This window comes from Thermobia domestica, chromosome 8 (assembly GCF_964235325.1).
Source record: "Thermobia domestica chromosome 8, izTheDome1.hap1.1, whole genome shotgun sequence".
NCBI classification, from domain to species: domain Eukaryota; kingdom Metazoa; phylum Arthropoda; class Insecta; order Zygentoma; family Lepismatidae; genus Thermobia; species Thermobia domestica.
The window spans coordinates 276248542-276267620 of record NC_137461.1 but is presented as its reverse complement, the minus strand read 5'-3'; the positions used below and the strand labels follow the sequence as shown (position 1 = coordinate 276267620).

At 35.5% G+C, this 19079-nt stretch overlaps 1 protein-coding gene across 1 annotated transcript in view; it reads right to left on the bottom strand.

The window, feature by feature from the left end:
- Positions 1 to 8443: 8443 nt before the first annotated feature.
- LOC145693643 (MFS-type transporter SLC18B1-like) overlaps positions 8444 to 19079 on the bottom strand; it is a 155071-nt gene continuing 144435 nt past the window's right edge. The window contains exons 10-11 of the mRNA XM_081769832.1: positions 13169 to 13337; positions 8444 to 10737 (exon numbers count right to left, since the gene is read on the bottom strand). Coding sequence (XP_081625958.1) covers positions 10549 to 10737; positions 13169 to 13337 — 358 coding nt within the window. The 3' untranslated portion in view covers positions 8444 to 10548. The remainder of the gene's footprint in view (positions 10738 to 13168; positions 13338 to 19079) is intronic.

The following is a 19079-nucleotide window of genomic DNA, read 5'->3' as shown; positions in this document are numbered from 1 at the left end:
CACTTGGTTAGATATACTCACCTCAGGTAAGTAGACAAAAACAAGTGGAAAAGGAAGGGAAATGAAGGTCTTGAAAGTAAAACGGAGACAAATTTACCAGTCTTCAAAAGATACTCTCTACAATGCAGTGAGCAAAGAGGGTCGGTAGATCATACTGAGTCGGTGGGTCGCAGTGGGTCACGGTGGGTGGTGGGTCACAGTGGGTCATGGTGAGTGGTGGGTCGCAGTGGGTCACGGTGGTTGGTGGGTCACAGTGGGTCACATGCTGTTGACCCACGACCCACTGACCCACCCACCCACTGCCCACTCCATCTCTGGAGTGCGGTTAAAAACGTCCCTTGGAAAGTCATACCTACTCTATTGAAAAATGCATATTTAAAAACGCAGCTACGTGTGCGCACGGGATTAACAACGTGTGACACTTCTTTCTTTACAGCATGCCAGGGAATCCCTCCGTTCCTTTCGGGAATACCGTGCGCAGGCATAGCTGCGTTTCCAAACATGCATTTTTCAACAGAGTAGGTATGACTTTCTAAGTGACGTTTTTAACCGTACTCTCTATGATGTACTCTTTTTAAGCTGTTGGCCTCTTATGTTCATGTTCTCACGCTTTCGACACTCAGTCACTCCTAAACGGGACGGAATTTGTCCCATGTTCACTACGACTTTTTTTTTTTTTTTTTTTTTTTTGCTTCTTGTTAGATGTACTATCACCAGCCCAAATTTGCCAAATTTGGTCCAATATATATAATGAAATGACTACATTTGTAACAATTCTTAAGCCACCCGACTGATTTCGATTAAATTTTCAACGTAGATGAGGTTCGGGACTAGAATGGTTTTTATAGCTTCACTTTGAAGGTACACTTTCAAGAGAAGGGGAAGATATACAAAAATGATCGAAAAAGACCAATATTAATATCGAATCATAGTTTTTGGAATGGCTGATATGAACAGTGCCACTTCCGATGCCGTTTAAATCCAAATTCAGTCCCCATTAGTACTCCTAAGGGGGATGGTGACATGTAAAAGTAATTGAAAATTACCGATTAATTGAAATCCATACTAAAATAAAAACCTTGTTTTTCACCATATTTTTCATATGATATAAATATTTTTTTTAAATATTAGTTACAGCATATAAAACATGTGATGCAGGCCTACTTACAAATCAATTTAGTACCATTGTTTTATGGTAGTATTTACAGTACCTTGCTGAAACGTTTGTCTTCAAAGTGTCAAATATTAATCGCAATAAATTGTGTAACCTGCTGTAAAAAAAAAAAAATAAAATAAAAAAAAAAAATAAACCATAATGTTTTCCGATAGGTATAAAGAGCAGATTCCATACTATTTTTCGATTAGTATGGTAACATAGTATTTTTCCATACTATTTTACCGTAAATTATTAATTATATGTAAACGTTATTTTTAAGTGACTGAAACGAGGTAATCTTATAATGATCTTTTAAAAGCTGGTCATTTGGGGGTGGCCTGGCCCCGATGGCTCCCCCGTGGCTACACCCCTGTAAATCATTACGCATATCCATGAAAAGAGATGGTACTTTTCCCCCTTAAGTTCAATTTATTGATGTGCTTTCTTACATTGTATAGCATGCGAACACACAGATAGTAATTACAGTACTGCAAAGTAAATAAATAAATAACGTGTATATACTAATCTATGAGAACATGAAAATTAGCTACTTAAGGTCATAATTTTTTTCAAGTGAACTCAAGTGAACCTGCTGACTCCTTTGGCCAACATCTTTAAATTGTGGCGCGTACTACTTCGTGTGTTTTGTCATTTGTTGTAACAGTCTTCTCTTACAAATTCGATTTTCTTCAAGATTTTGATCCCATATAGATACGCACTTTAAGTTGGATACTAAAAGTTCTTACTATGCCTTAACAATACTTTAATTACTATAATATATTGTATTTGTTGTGTACTATTTGCTTATGAAAGAATCAACTGTTATTAGTCTTATTTTCAGTGTTGCTAATTCACAAAGAATCGTTGTCAAACGGTTGTCTTTTCATGAAAATGGGCTAAGAAAAAGAAAAAGAGAAATCAAGTGTACTTGCTGTTCTTATTGAATATATTAAATTCCTTATAGTATTTCAGATCATTGTTTGAACTTTCATAATAGATGAGAAAATAGACAATTAAAAAGAAAAGAAAAAGAGAGAGTGAGAGTGAAGGGAGAAAGAAGTTAAAGAGGATAAAACCTGTTTTACTGATTCATTTCGGAGTAATATGAGGTTCACTTTTTCAGTTATAATTCGTATATTGCCTTTTTAAAATGCGATCAGAATAAATGACCGTTCCAGAAATGACAGTATGTACAAAGGAATATTCAACATTTAAGAATTTTATAATATTGAATAGGAAGGTTCGTAACTTTGAATCTTATTTCTCTCTCTCTCTCTCACTCTCTCTCTCTGGCTGCAGCGACATTAAGTGGAGGTACTATATACATGATAAATCTTTATTTCTGTGTAGAATCTAAAAAGTTTCTTGGAATTTGATGAATAAGATGTCGATACAGTCTTCATACTTTCATGACATTATTGTTTAAGGCGTAACTTATCTGTTAGATATCAAACGAGAGGATAAGTCGCGAGGATTCAAAACATATTTTATAGGTATTTTATTACATATAACAAAGAAAATAAAATAATAAATTCTCTATTCAATAAATAAGTAAACTCAGTAGTTTTCAAGTTCTTGAAGAATGAACAATTACTTGTTCGAAACACTCGCGCGCCTGTAATGGAAACGTACGTACAAGGAGTTCAATTTTGAAATGAAATTAAATCTTTTGACTTTTACGTTCCACGTTTATGCCGGCTATGGTAAAGGAGACGGTGATGATGAAAAAATGAATGAAATGGTCGAATGAAGAAAGTGGGAGGAAACTGAAAAACCCCGAGGAAACCCACGCACACGGTATTTGTCCATCACAAGGTTCACCTGGGGCGAACTGAAATCGAATCAGAGACCCCATGCGCCAGAGGAGAACGATCTACCACTGAGCCACCACGGCCCCCAAGAGCTCACTTTTGAATAGAAGTGGTGAGTACAACTGCACATGTTTCTAGGTCCGATAATTACCTCCGAATTATATGATTCGCGTACTCGCGGGACTCAGGCGGGAGACTAGCGTTCGATTTTCGGAGGGAGTTCATGTAGTTCGGATCGCTCGTTAGGCTGTAGGTCTACATCTCATACAGCCTGGTTGTTGAAGGGGATGATAAACTTTAATCCTTTCATCCAATCATAGATCTGCTAGTAGAGCCCCTAAGTTTCCATGTAATAGTGGCACTGAATCCTAACATTTTAGATAGATTCTCACCTAGAGGAAACTTAAGAAAGGGGATAGTAAGTTTTAGTTGTAATTTACACTACTAGAAGGAATTTAACGTTTTGCCCTTATTCCTCCTGGTGCATGTCTGCGTTTATATAGTAGTTCAAAGATTCAGGAGAGCAGTATCCGCCACTGCAAACGAGAGAAAATGGTTCCTGATTCTCCTATCACAAGCCCATGCCAGTTCATTTTTAATCTCATTGTTTTTCTCCATTCAGTTTCTTCATTTCTTAGCACAAAATTACATATAACACTTTTTGTTTAATTAGTTGGCAACATTTCTGCACTGCAGTCTGCATTATATAAAGAGGGTGCAAAGCTTCGTGAAAATCAAAATAGTAGGGATGGTCACATTATTTCGAAAAATACTTTTTCCAAAAATGAATTTTTCGAAACGAAAATTGAAAAGATTTTCGAAAAACGAAAAATTTTTCGAAAAAACGAACAGGAAAAATTTTTTCGGAATACGAAAACCGAAAATTTTTTTGACAAACGGAAAACGAAAACCGCCGAGAAACGTAAAACGGATAATTTTTGTAAAACAAACTGAATTCGTTTCATTTGTTAGTACAGGGGGGCGCGGTGGCTCAGTGGTGGAGCGTTCACCTCCGGTGCTTGGGGTCGATGGTTCGATCCCAAGTCGCCCTGTGTAGACTTTGTGGTGGACAATCACCGTGCTCGTGGGTTTTCTCGGGGTTCTCCCGTTTCCACCCACTTTCTTCTTTCCACCATTTCACTCATTTCTCATTATAGCCGTCTTCATTAGCCTAACCGGTATAACTGTGGGACGTTAAACGTAAAGATTTCATTTTTTCTTATTTGTTAGTACTTCCAAACTATAATATACTATGCATACGTATAGGAAGTCTTATAGAACGACCTGTCTGTCTATCTATCCGTTCGTCTGCCGGCTGGCATCAGAGCCAGAGCGGTAAGAAATAGTGAGAAGCATACATAGTTTTGCAACACGAATAGATTCATCTAATCCATTTTACTTTTATTTAATTCAGAAGTGGTAGACATCTATCGCTTTCTGCTACATTGTTGATCACCACAACAACACAACCGGTAATATACAGAAAGACGCAGTTTTCCAGAACCAATTCAGTATCCCAAGAATATATTCAATGTTCGCCCTTATTACACTTGCAGCTTAAGCTATGCATAAGTGTCGGAAGTCTTTAGAATGGTTTTGTCCGTCTGTCTGTCGACAGGTGTCAGAGCGAAAACAGTAACAGATATTGAGAAGTCGTTTCTTGCGGTCGATTTAGAGCCCCTAAAATAGGTTCGATCTCCTCCATTAACCGTCCATTTAAACTGTAAGTGGTTCGAATACCCATTTTTTGTTTCAATTTTTATCTCTAGAGAACGAAGAGAGTAATAGATAGCGAGAAGCGTTTTATTGCAAACAATTTATCGTCTGGAGACAACATATAACTATCCACAACATTCAATCAAAACCAGAAATTGTTTATATTTACTATTATTTCCGGTTTCAATACTGAATTACGAGATATCGAGATGTAGATTTTTGCAATCGATTCAGCTACCAAGAAATAAGTCTATCTTTTCCATTAATCCTTTACTCAGATCGGGGTTGTTTAAAATAACCATTTTCGGTTTCAACATTGATCGCTATAGAACAAAGATAGTAATAGATAGCCACAAGTGTTATTTTTTTTTTCTTCAATCGAATCGATACAGCGTCTCAAGAGTATATAAGCTATATATTACCTCAACCGACAATACGATCGAAACAGAAAGTGGCTGAATTTACTAGTATATTGGTTTCAATACTGATTTTTATAAAGCAAAAACTTGGAGAAATCGTGATGCGGTTTTTCGAGATCTACTAAGCGTTCTAAGAATAGGCTCTACCTTCTCCCTTGATCTCTATTCACTCCACAAGTGGTTCAAATTAACGATTGCAAATTTCAACATTTATCGCCACAGAACAAAAATGGTAATAGATATCGACAAGTGGTTCACCTACAAACGATTCAGGGTGTCAAGAGGAAATACCTTACAAACCGCAACACTCCACAAGGGCAGAAATGGTTGAAGTTTATTACTATTTTTGATTTTATAGGTAATACTAATTTTCAAGGAGCAAAATCGGTGAGAGATATCAAGATGCATTTTCTTTAAGAAACTAAAAAACTATAAAAGATATCGAGAAGAGGTTTTTCTGAAATCAATTTAGCGTCCTAAGAATAGATTCCATCTCCTCCCTTAACCCTCAATTCAATTCGGAAGTGGTTCAAATTAACAAGTTCGGAAGTGCTTTAAATCTTTATCGACATAGGACAAAAACGATAAGTGATAGCTAATAATGGCTTTTTGATACGGATTCAGCATCCGAGGAATAGATTCTATCTTTGATCTTATTAATCTATTCCAACGAGGAGTTTTAATTGTGCTACTTGTTGTACTGAAGTTTGAGTATTCAATTGGCATAGATTGGAAGTATACCATAGTTTTACACTGTGAAACGAATCTCGCTTGTTTCTCTACAAAAACAGGTAGTAGGAAAAATGTATCACAACCAGGGGCGGATCCAGGGGGCGATCGGGACAATCACCCCCACAGAAGAAGACACTTTCTTATCTTATATATTAATAAAACCTATTCCAGAGTTTGGAGCTCTTAATAGTAGCTCTAAGTAGCAGTATTCCAACCCACCGCTACTACCACCCAGAAGTGCGTCCTGGATCAGCCCTTGATCACAACCTCCGGTAAGATATTATATTATATTATATTTTATATATATATATATATATATATATATATATATATATATATATATATATATATATATATATATACATGAATCCAGTATTCGAAGATTGTCATCTTGATCACTATCCTTCTATGTAAACCGGAAATAGTGCGAAACTACTATTTCCGGTTTCATAGTAAAGAAAAAACCTTAGCCGGAAGCAGTTTTTGATATCGATTTTGTGCCACCATAGTGGTTCCCATTTCTAAGTTTAATGCAACCGAAAGTGAGCTATATCACTGGCTACAATATTTTTTTTTCTCATAGAACGAGAGAGGTACTAGGAAGCGACAAACATTTCTTTCAAAAGTAGCAGTATGACAACCCACCGCCCCCCCCCCCCTTCCCAGAAGTCGGTCCTGGATCCGCCCCTGCGTGCTTCCAACGCATAACAACGTATTTCTAAAGATTCGACCCAAAAATCCAGATTAATGCAAAGAACAGAATTTAGTCCAAGGCTGGAAATCTGTTTGTGCAAGCTTTACACAATAAAAACTATTTTATTTGTAAATAAAGCTGCCTTCTGCACATAGACCAAATTCACAAACGAGATTTTATTTTAGAAAATTACCGTTTCTACAATATATCCTCAAATATTAAATTATGTAATCTTTTTCCTGTGTTCATCTTTCCGGTTCATAAATAACACTATTATGAATTTGAAAATTAAAGCACAAAAATTTTGCGTTGCCCGATTGCTGTAGTTTACAGCACGATTGGGAATTACCAAAGTAACTACTACCAATGTGCCTTCCAAAAAAACAATGAAACTGTTAAGTCATTTTCAATTCCAAGAAATATGCTAATGTTCCAATATGTAACTAACGTTAAACGTGTAAGCAGGCAGTGCTCGTATATCACACGAATTAGTTACATAAAACTTTGCAGTACACTTTAACATGATTAATAACCCGTTTAAAACTATATTCTACATGACAACCTACTCAAATTGAGTTATTACCTTAAAGATTCTTGTAGATATTGCAAATAGGCTTTATGATGTATTGTTGTGTTATCTAGTAGTTGTGTTATAATAGAGTTAAAGATGATTTTCTTAACCGAACTTCAAATGAATAAAACGCAGAAAGACGCTTTTCTGATACTGTACGATTTTTTTTTTTTTCAAATTGTTATATTTTTGCTTCGGCATCTACCTCACTGTTCAGAAGTGGAGTCAAAGGAAACAACTTCATGCTCGAAAATGTTCCGAAGTAATGTAGGACACTCAGATTAGATATCAATTGAGAACGTGATCACTAATTAATTTAGTTTGCCGTCGTGCTGTTCCAACTTTCTTATTCAAGCACATTTTCACTTCCTATTTTATATATCGACCGCACTTCTTTCACATTTTGTTGCTAGTAACCTCAATACCCGTAATTAATTTACGGTTTGTAATAAGCTTTTCAATTAAAGCTGTTTATCGCTTATCAGGGCCGTGCCGTGGGAGGGGGCCGACGAGTGGGGTAACGACCCCGGGCGCCGAAGTAATGGGGGCGAAAATTTCCGGAGAAAGAGGAAAAAGATAGGAAAAAGTGTTTGGAATATATTTATGGGGCGCCGTCGTATACTCTCGCTCCGGGCGATGATTTTCCACCGCACGGCCCTGTCGCTTATAGCCTATAAGTTATGTGCGCATATCAGCGTATTTTGTTTTCTGTTGTATTTGTAATTTTCTTGTATTTAAATATGAAATTTATCACCATTTTCAGTTCTCTTATTGCAGTTGCTTTTTAACCGATTCTTTATTTTGATCAATATTCTTTGCTACAGTCGAATCCCCTAACTTCGGAGCTTTCCACTTTAAGAGCTAAAATAACGAACAAATATATCGAAAGGAAAACGACAGGCACACATGTTAGCATTGTCTAACAACCATTACAGAAGTTGCTGAAAGGTAAAATCTCACTGTACCATGTTAGGGGATTCGATATACCGATGGAAGTGAATAATAATAATAATAATAAAAAAAAAATCCTTCTGCTTTCTTCAAATGTTACGCCGTCTCTTCGCTAATGAAATTTCTGATATCTTGTATTCTGACATATTGTGAATAGCCTATGAGAATCAGTGGCGTACGAATGGGGGTATTGATTTCCCCGTTTAAACCATTTGTATAACATAATAAAATAAACACTTACCATAATAAGGTGTATATATACAAAAATCCTAAAACGATATGAACTTGAGATCTTGAACCCCTTTTTGAAATTATTGTATGCTAGTGATGGTAAGTTTATATTAATTTGGTTGGAAGACAGAATTCATGAGCAGACAAAGAAAAAGCTAATAGTATTAACGTGTTCTTTTTAATAGACGGTAAACTTCTTTAATGTTAATTAAATGATCATACAAAAATAAAACCTATCATAGACAGTGATTTTTATTGGACACTTGCAAATGTTCTACCTGTTTTTGAGAGCTCATTGTTTAGCGGAATGCTGATCTTACACATGACGTTCTCTTGCGTGGATCGGTGGTTGTATAATCGAGAAAACTTTAGAGCAACAACAGGTAGAGAGTGTGGATGAGAAACTCTCAGTAGTGTGTAAGAGAAATGGTGACAGTTTACCTTATTACTTCTACTAAAGCAGTACTGCAAGTGTAGCTTGCTGCAATATTCGGCAAATGTATGGGTCAAGTGCAGTTGACAATAACTCATGTCATCGCTTGTCAAAAATTGAGGAGTAGGCAGTATGGTTGTCAAGCATTGGTTTCCGAAGAGTATATTGACTAAGATATAAGAAACAACTTAAAGCAAATAGTAGCGAAATTACTGGACTACTTCCAGGTACACAAGGCAATGCTGTATTAGGTCGAAAGTTGGTTCAAAGCACTAGACTCCACATCAGTTGCCACAAAGTTCGATCTTTGATTCCACACTACTTGAATGGGAATCCATAAGAGAGGGAAGAGTCGCGACATTTCTTCCCTTCATCTTCTGGTATAAGTCATATATATATATATATATATATATATATATATATATATATATATATATATATATACACCAGGACCACGCATTGTCGAAGGAACATGAAGCAATGAAGGAATTATGCTGCGTTTCTGAATCTCCACCGTCGGAGTCTAAAGCACAACTTTATTCCAAGAAGGTGTTGTAGTGTGTATGACAAGCAGCATTCAAAGAAAATAGTTGTGTATGGCAGGCAGGATTCAAAGAAAATAATTCACAATGAGTTCCTGGATCGTAATTAAACCATTAATGACATCTTGCACTGTAAATGGGTGGACGGAATATGAGCAGCATTGGGATTAAAGCGGTCAGGCCTCGTCAATCGTCAAGGAACCATCACATCATCAACCATGATAATCCAAGGCCCATGTTACTGCCATCACAAGTAAGCTAGTTTCTTGATTCCAAACCATAGAGCTTTTACCTGCGAGGGGTTCATATGCTACCAGGAAGAGAGCAAACTGTCATTAATTACAGTGACGATTATGTATTATCAAAGGTAAGCTACCATTTATGTTATCTGAACACCAAAGACAGGTAGAACTTTTGCACATACCCATATCGTAACAACAGGAACACTGACTAAAGCTTCAACACACACTGTATTTAAACTATAATATGTAACAATTTCGGATATCTAACATATCCTTCCTCAGACACTATAGAACACAAATGAAAATACAGTCATTATTATGAACAATTTCCTTTTAAAGTTCTTTTAACAGACATATACAATATATAATCATTGTTATGAAAAAGTTTAAATTCTATTGGCTGAAGCCGATCGTTATGACTATATATATATATATATATATATATATATATATATATATATATATATATATGTGTGTGTGTGTGTGTGTGTGTGTGTGTGTGTGTGTGTCTGTACTTTCATTCTATGTTCTATCGTGTCTGAGGAAGGATATGTTAGATATCCGAAACCGTTACATATTACAGTGTAAATACAGTGTGTGTTAAAGCTATGGTCAGTGTTCCTTTTGTTACAATATTCAATCCAAAGCCATGAAGTCTTGCTATACTCATATCATATCAACTATTTAAGTCATACGTCAAGATATACAATTTTAAAACTATATGAGGTTTGCAAATTTTAGTAAAGATATGAAATAAGTATCATAATGAAAAGAATAACTACTCTCATTGTAACGATACAATTTTTTCATGTTTTACCAACTAAGTTTCTGAAAATGTGAAATTTATGAATCTGTAACATGTAGTGATCTTCTGAACACATATTTACACTTACTAGTATGTACAAACGAAACATATATACACAAAATTGAATAACTTATTTACAAACAATATCACAATCTGAAGTGACTTTATTCCATGTTGCTGAGGTCCATGTTCATATTAATTTATCACTCACTCTTTTATTCCGATAATGATCTTATTTCATTGGTTCATATTGCAATCACTTTTTCTTCTTCAGAGATACCTGTAAGAGTTCCTTGCACCCAATTTTTAATAGTCTTTTCAGCAACAGAACTACTTCCGTGGTCGCAAGTATTATTTTCCAAAAGTGGTTGCTTTTCTTCAGCAGTTCCTGTAGGGCTATTCTTCACACAAATACACGATGTTGTGAAAATGAACTGGAAAAAATTAGAAGTAAATCAACTCAATTACTTGAAAAAAATTCCTTAACAATAACAAATTTCTCTAGTTTATAGTTAGGATAGTTCCAAATAGGTCAAAAAGTGTCTTTTTCTCTCTTTTTTTCAATTTTATTAATTAACTTTTGCATGAGCTGTAGGTAACCAAATGGTTAATAAGCCTGCTGGTACGAAATGATATTTTCTGTTCAGACGGACAATTTGCTGTATTGGTCAGGGCTGTTAGTAGTACCGGAACCGACAAATATAAACGGATTCTGTTCGATTTCGTTTTAGGAACGGAACTGAAGAAATTTCCCCTTAAAAAAAAAACGTTTTGCTAGTGGAGCTGAAAGACATTTATTGATAAAAAGTGGTTTCGGACTCATTAGCAAAACCAATTTTCCCAGAAAATCAGTTCTGTGCAAGGAACTGAAAGTGGTATTTTGAAAGCATGGGTTCTGGTTTCAAAGCTGATATTGAAATAGAAGCGAAATTACAAGGAAGAGAGTTCAAAAGATGAATCTGAAATTTTGCTTTATTCTACACTGCTCCAATTATTTAGAAATAGTTGATCGCCGAAGGTGGTTTCCTCGAGTTATAGTTACTCAGTTCCTCAACAAGATTTGCAGTTTGTGACACTCGAGTTATAGTTACTCAGTTCCTCAACATAGTTTGCAGCTTGTGACACTCGAGTTATAGTTACTCAGTTCCTCAATATAGTTTGCAGCTTGTGACACTCGAGTTATAGTTACTCAGTTCCTCAATATAGTTTGCAGCTTGTGACACTCGAGTTATAGTTACTCAGTTCCTCAACATAGTTTGCAGCTTGTGACACTCGAGTTATAGTTACTCAGTTCCTCAATATAGTTTGCAGCTTGTGACACTCCAGTTATAGTTACTCAGTTCCTCAACATAGTTTGCAGCTTGTGACACTCGAGTTATAGTTACTCAGTTCCTCAACATAGTTTGCAGCTTGTGCAATCTTTAGCTAAAGATGTTTGCAAATGATGATATTAAAATATATTTTGTAGTCCTGCATCATCAGTCAACTAGAATGCTACTTACATAAGTTAAGAAGAAATCAACTAAAGAAATAGATAAAAAGCTACAAATAACGGCATTACCAACCAAAACGCTAGACATGTATCTCAGGTGAATGTGTAGCATTTGACTCACTGTGACCCTTTGTGAGCACTAGCAACGAAGAGTTAAATTTTAATCCTCATAACGACTATAGTGAAATCAGATTTTTAATTCATAGCTTTAAATAGTTTAAAATAGCTTGACTTAAGTTGTACCACTACATTCGAAAAGCGTTAGGCATTGTTCTGAATAATGCTACGTATAATTACATCTTTACTGAGTAAATTTATCGAGATCCAAATTTTCCTTTTGGAAGCACTATAAATATTTCCCGAAGATTGTGAGTCAGTGGCGTATTTAGGGGGGGCTACCGAGCTTAAGGCTCCCCCCGAAATATTACTTACTATAGTCAAGTATATGAAATATCTTGCAGAATTTTTACATTTTCAGGCAAAGCCCCCCCCCCCCCGCGAAAGTTTGGAAAGCCCCTCCCGAAACAAAATCGTAAATACGCCACTGTTGTGAGTTCAGTATAATTAGCTAATATAAAGATTATTTTATCTGAGAAAAGCCTTTATTGCTTCCTCTTAGGCTATTAATGTTTCTCTAAAGCTAACGTCATATTAACGTGTCAAATTAGACACGAAAAGCTTATATTTATGGTCAATTTGTGTCGATTTCGCACCTTATATTCATATAGATAGATTGTTTGAAAATTATTATTGGCTTTCAAGACTAAGTCTGCTTGAGATGCAATCCCGACTGATGATTTGGATTCTATCAGAAACAAGGACCCTCCACTAAGTATCAAACCTAGTAATATGGGAAGCAGGTGTGTTAGGAGCTATTCTTCACACAAAGTAACATGTTACGTAATGAGGGATCAATAGGCAAAATACTTTACTCGGTGGATGGAACTTTCACTTGTCTACATTGTCACAAATAGTATTAGCAATTCTGTTCATAAATATTTTATTATATTTTCGTAATAAAACATCAAGAAAAGTTTTCAACTATAGTATGCCACTCAATATGTTAATATGTATCATGAAAGGTAACATACGAGTGTTCTTTAGGCTGCTAGCATCATTCTCTCATTGTAAACACACTCAAAATTTATTTCAAATTTGAGCTCAGAAACAGGATCAAAAATTTCTCCAAGAGATGTACGTTGGCTAGAACATTGTATTTAAAATAAAACAAGAGAATAATTCAAAGACAAGTGTGTCATTTTTAATAATAATAATAATAATAATAATAAAGATCCTTCTGTTTACTCGATTTTATTTTCCTTTAGGCATAATTAAATATAATTGAACACTAGATATAATTAATATTTACTTACTACCAGCACCTGAGTACCAATAACAAAGAGAGACGCTGTTTGAAATCCGACAGCATCAAAGAGAATCCCGGCAACTGTAGGTCCTATAAAAGCTCCTAAATTAAATGAACCAGCCCATACACCGGAAATTAATCCATATGTATGCATGTCGTTAGAAAATCCACGGTCTCTGAAATTAAATTGATAGTGTTACAACAATTTAAAATTATTGTACTATAATGTTTTAAATAAGCGTAATACTGTGGAAACAATTATATCATATCGTTATAAAGTTATTATACTATAATGTGTTAAATAAGCTTAATACTCTGAAAACAATTATATCATATCGTTGTTGCGAGAAAGAATTGCTTATTACATCTAAATTTGCCAAAACTATTCGTATGAACTTAGCAGGGCAGATCTTAATGCTAGATTGTCTTCAATTCTTGGAAGTTTTGTTGATGTTTTCCATCATCTTATAACTAATTACAATTAGGCCTAATTACGTTCAAGAATAATCTTCTGTTATAGAGAGTAGCATAGACTACATTTAACTAAGGGAAATATAACTGAAAATTAAAGTCATATATGGTAATTAGGAGATAATAATAATAATGATAATATTATTATTATTATTATTATTATTATTATTAATAATAATAATAATAATAATAATAATAATAATAATAAAGCCAATGGTAAGGGAAGTTAGCTTTCGAGCCTGAACATCTATTCATCAGAAGATATGAATCAAAAGAAGAGATTCTAGGTCAATTTTGAATATGCCCAACTGCGACAACTGAATGCATTTTTTTCTTTTTTCATTCTTTCTTACATTCTGTTGACTAAACGTTTAGTTTTGAGTTTGGTTTTCTTTCATTTTTTCCGTTTTCTGCCTTTTGTTCGTCCTTAATTACCATAAAGTGACTTTTATTATGATTTTCATATTCTCACACTGGGATTCTTTTGTTCCAACCAATATATTTGTATTCTGTATATGCATTGGGACATCTTTGTGCATATGAGTAATATAGTATGCTTTTTGGTAAAATGTCAGACATAAATATTTTAGATATATAATAAAAATACGTATTTGCAGTTTTCTCGCATGGTATTACTTGTATTTTTTTCTTTCCACATTTTCAAAGCTTGTTTTAGAAGGAAGAAAAATTCGGGTGATGTAAGTTTATTATCAGTTTTAACAACTCGTTAAACACCATGAAATAAGTAAAATATGCAGTTACAATAATGTAAAATATTTAGTTAAGAAATTGAGATCGAAGGGTGAAAATGTGATATAATATGATGTAAATGTAATGAAATAATATAAAAAATTATATCCTATATTATGATGTAAGTATGGTATTCTCTTTAACTTTTTTTTCTAGATTAAAAAATGTAATTTTTATCTTAAAAAGAAACACTTATTTCTCTTTTCTGATTTTTTTAAATGCATAAATGTTGAATTCAAGATATAATTCAGAATAAACGGCTCAAGAGAAGGGTATACTTTCCCCAGGACCTTAGCCAGCCCGATTTCTTAGGGGGGAGGGGCAGAAATGAATACTGAAGGGGCAATGTCAAAGACATCAAAGAACACAATAAATTTATATAATTATTTATTTAATATTTACAGAATCTGTAACAGCTATAGCTTATTTTATACATAATATCCTATATTTTCAATATTACAGTCCACAAATTCAAGATAAAGAACATTGATCATTAACATACAAAGATTAAAAAAAACACAATGATATACAATTGATGTGCTTGGGTCTAGGGATGCGCACGAGTCGAGTCGAGTCGAGATTTAAGGTTGAATCGACTCGTCTCGAGAAAACGCTGTCTCGACTCGAAAATATGTTGCTGTCTCGACTAGACTCGAATTCGAGACAAGACGTCTCGAAATTCGAGTCGAGACAAAATATACGCACACATCAGCCAGAATATTATGACTACCTACCTGATTGTCAGTATGTCCACCTTTGGCACGGATAACAACGGCGACGCGTCTTGGCATGGACGCAATGATCCTTGGTAGGTCGTTGGAGAGAGTTGGCATCACATGTGCACACACAGGTCACCTAATTCCCGTAAATTCCGGGGAGTGGGCAATGCGCTCTGGCGTCACATTCAATCACATCCCAGATGTGTTCGATTGGTTTCTGATCCGGCGAGTTGGGGGACCAACACATCACTTGGAACTCGCCTCTGTGTTCCTCGAACCACTCCATCACACTCCTGGCCTTGTGACATGGTGCATTATCTTGTCGAAAAATGCCACTACCGTTGGGAAACATGGTCGTCATGAAAAGGTGTACATAGTCTGCAACCAGTATGCGATACGCCTCGGCCGTCATGGTACCCTGCTCGAGCTCCACTAGACATATGGATGCTTACATGAATATTCCCCAGAGCATAATTAAGCCGCCGCCAGCTTGTCTCCGTCCCGCAGTACAGGTGTCAAAGAGCTGTTCGCTTGGAACACGTCCTTTTAAAAAATACCTATCTATAGAAGTGAAAGGTACCTAACTGTACTAGTTCGTAACATCCACGCAGTCCATTTATTGTAATATACTATGTAAATAGTCTCGTATCATAATATGTGATGTACAACAAATGTCACATTATACGATGGCGAGTCAAAAATTATCTACACTTTTGTCATAGCATTTCATACATTGCGCACTTTGTCTTCTGTCCTCGCATATTTTATTGTTATACTGTTGTGGTAATGCTGTGAAAGTGTGATATTAATTCCTCCATTTTTCTTCCTTATGTTGAAGGTATATCGTGGCTGCTCCATTAGAAGTTTACACCAAAGAGGAACAATAAGCAGTGATCCGATTCCTCTGGTCGGAGAGTGTCAAAGGGTCAGACATTCATCACAGACTATCATCGCAATATGGGAGAAGTGCACTATCACGTAAAACTGTGTTTTTGTGGCTCGAGAAGTTTAAAAGTGGTCGAGCAAGTGTAACGCATGAAGAGGGAACAGGACGGCCATCAACCTCCACTACAGATGACAACATTCAGCAAGCTCGAGAGATGGTTCTGGCGAATAGGCGAATCACTATCGATGAGGTAGCAGCTGCTTTGAACATCAGTCATGGTTCTGTCCATCAAATCATCTACGACGAGCTCGGTTTCCATAAAGTCTGTGCACGGTGGGTACCAAGAAAGCTTACTGCAGAACACAATCTCACGCGCGTTAGGATCTGTCAACGCTTACTCACTCGCTTCAACAACGAAGGTGATGCATTTTTAAGAAGAATAGTCACCGGCGATGAAACATGGGTTCATCATTATGAGCCGGAATCAAAGCGCCTGAGTATGCAGTGGAAACGCCCTGGATCTCCGACAAAGAAAAAAAATCAAGACTGAGTCATGATAGTGAAAGTAGTGTTGAAGACAAGTGTTTAGCATTTCCACTGGAAAAGTTAACATGTAAGTAATTTAATTGCTATATATACTTCTAGGATGCACAGTCAAAATTCTTGAGTTTGCTGGAATAGTATATTTACATTGTGAATAATGTTGCCAATGTATGTGTCATAATCTCAACTGGAGGAAGAGCAAGAAGGGAAAAGGGAGTCCGAAATCCGGCAACACCGCGCGGAATATCGTGCACCATTGGTCATTGCCCGTGATGCTTTACATCTGAAACACACAGTAGGCGTGCCCCGGTTCGATTTCATTCTTGGTCCTCAGTGTATTTTTGAACGCTTAACACTATTGCTGTATCTTATTTTTAATTTTTCAAGGGCGTAACTTAAACTTTTTCTTTTTTAAAAAAAAAGCGGCGGAAGGGCGTAACTGATTGAGTCCCATTTTTTCCCCGCCAAAGAGTAGAACGTTGTCAACCTCTAATACAATCCTCAGAAACGCTAACATCAAAGCTTTATTGGTACAAACTTTCGCAACAATGTGTTGAAAATGAAATGAATAATAAGGTATAACGTTATACCAACAATTTCAAATCGCTTTCCTGTAAAATTAACAATATTCAGATACGCCTGTATGTAAATTTACCGACGATATCTCCAAATTCTTTCTTAATCAGAATAATTTTGTGAACTTCCATATCCACTTACAACTCAAAATCTCGATATTCATACTATTGTACACCTTTATTAGCTATCTTAATTTTTACATGGTTCAATTAATTACTCCAATATAGAAAAGAAATCAAGTAACAAATATTCGAGCAATGGGAAGACAACTAATTGCGATTCTGTGATAAATAATATTATTGCGTTATGCTATACGAAGAATAACATCGTGTGACCATAGACAGTACGGAAAAGTGATAGAAAACAATTGGGATTTCGAATGTAATATGTATATTGGGGAAAGCAGCAATGGAAAGAACAAAGAATCACTGACAATGTGTTGGACAAAGTGATAGAGAGAGTAGGTTTAAATTTAGTGAAAAAGAAGAGAAGAATATAGTGGTCAGGATATTGAAAAATTCTGAACAATATAATACGTATGGCTGGAAAGAAAAGAGATATCTTGAAGAAATAAACTGAATTGTACTTTCACTTTAACGTTCGACGGTTATATCCTGTTGACTAAAAGTAATAGAGGACTAATGAAAGCAAGGATTGTGACAGTAACTGATGAAATCTTAATGTGGGAAGAGAAGGAAAAAACCCAAGAAAACCCACGGATACGATTTTATCCACCACAAATTGGCATTGTCTACGATCGATACCATTGCTCCCTTGTACAATACAAGGGGTGAACACTATGGCAATGAGCCACGTACACTTAATGAATTAAAAGTTTCATTTAATACTATTGTATAAGAAAAAAGTCAAGAAATTAAAATCTTTGTTATATTTATTTATTTCTGTTTAACGTTCCTCGATTACGTTCCAACTCCCAAGGAAATAGTAATAATAATAAAGAATGAAATAGTGGGGAGAAGAAAGTAGTAGAAAATCTAACCACTGCGAGAGAACCCATGGATATAGTGTTTGATTATCACAAACCCCAGTTGGTGAGAGCTGGAATCGACCCAAAGACAGGAACTCCAGCAGCAAAAGAAGAAATTTTAAAAACAAAAACGATAATAAGTGAAAATAAGTGGTGATAAAGATTAAGAGAAGAAGAGAATGGGAATGAAGACATGTCAATAAAGTCGCATGTCTTCGGATAAAACCAGCAACTCCTTGCAATGGAAGATAAAATCTTTACCGTTGAGTGTCATTGTTAAGATGAAGAGGCTAGTGGAAAATTATAGCACCTGAGAACTTAGTTTGGGGCACACGATTTGCGAATGATTATATATATATAGGATGTTCATTTATTATGTAGTCAAAATCCACTGGTGAAATCCTCACATCTAAACAATAAAAATACACTTTGTTTCAAAGTTGCGAGATGCCGAAATGTAGACAATTGTAAGTTTGAGGCTACCTAGCTTGAAAACTATGAGAGATATCAAAGGCGCTTAAAAAAATATTACAGGAACTAGTACACTGTTTATCTAAATAACCATGCTTCAGCGTTGGGTTATACCGGCACAGATAGCATGTCCAGCACTACTAATATGAAAACGGTAGAAGATAATAATGGATGAACAGAATAAAACTCCTATGGGAAATCACTGAGGGTATTTATCATTCCATGGTTCGAAAATGTTGGAACAGAGGAAGAAATAATTAAAGTAAGAGTGTCATAATGCAAAGGAGGAAGTCTAATTACTAGAAAAATCATCCTTCCAACGTCCTCCGTAAGTGGGTGAAACGGGACGGGAAGGAACGGTGAAACTGGAAATGAGAACCTTAGTTTTTGCAAATTGTATCTACCTAACAAAATTATCTGAAATGTGTTTTTATAAGGAATAGATGTCTGTAATGGAAAAAAAGTAGGTAAAATTCTTGTTAAATGGTACCTTCCATTTTGATTGTAGGCAATG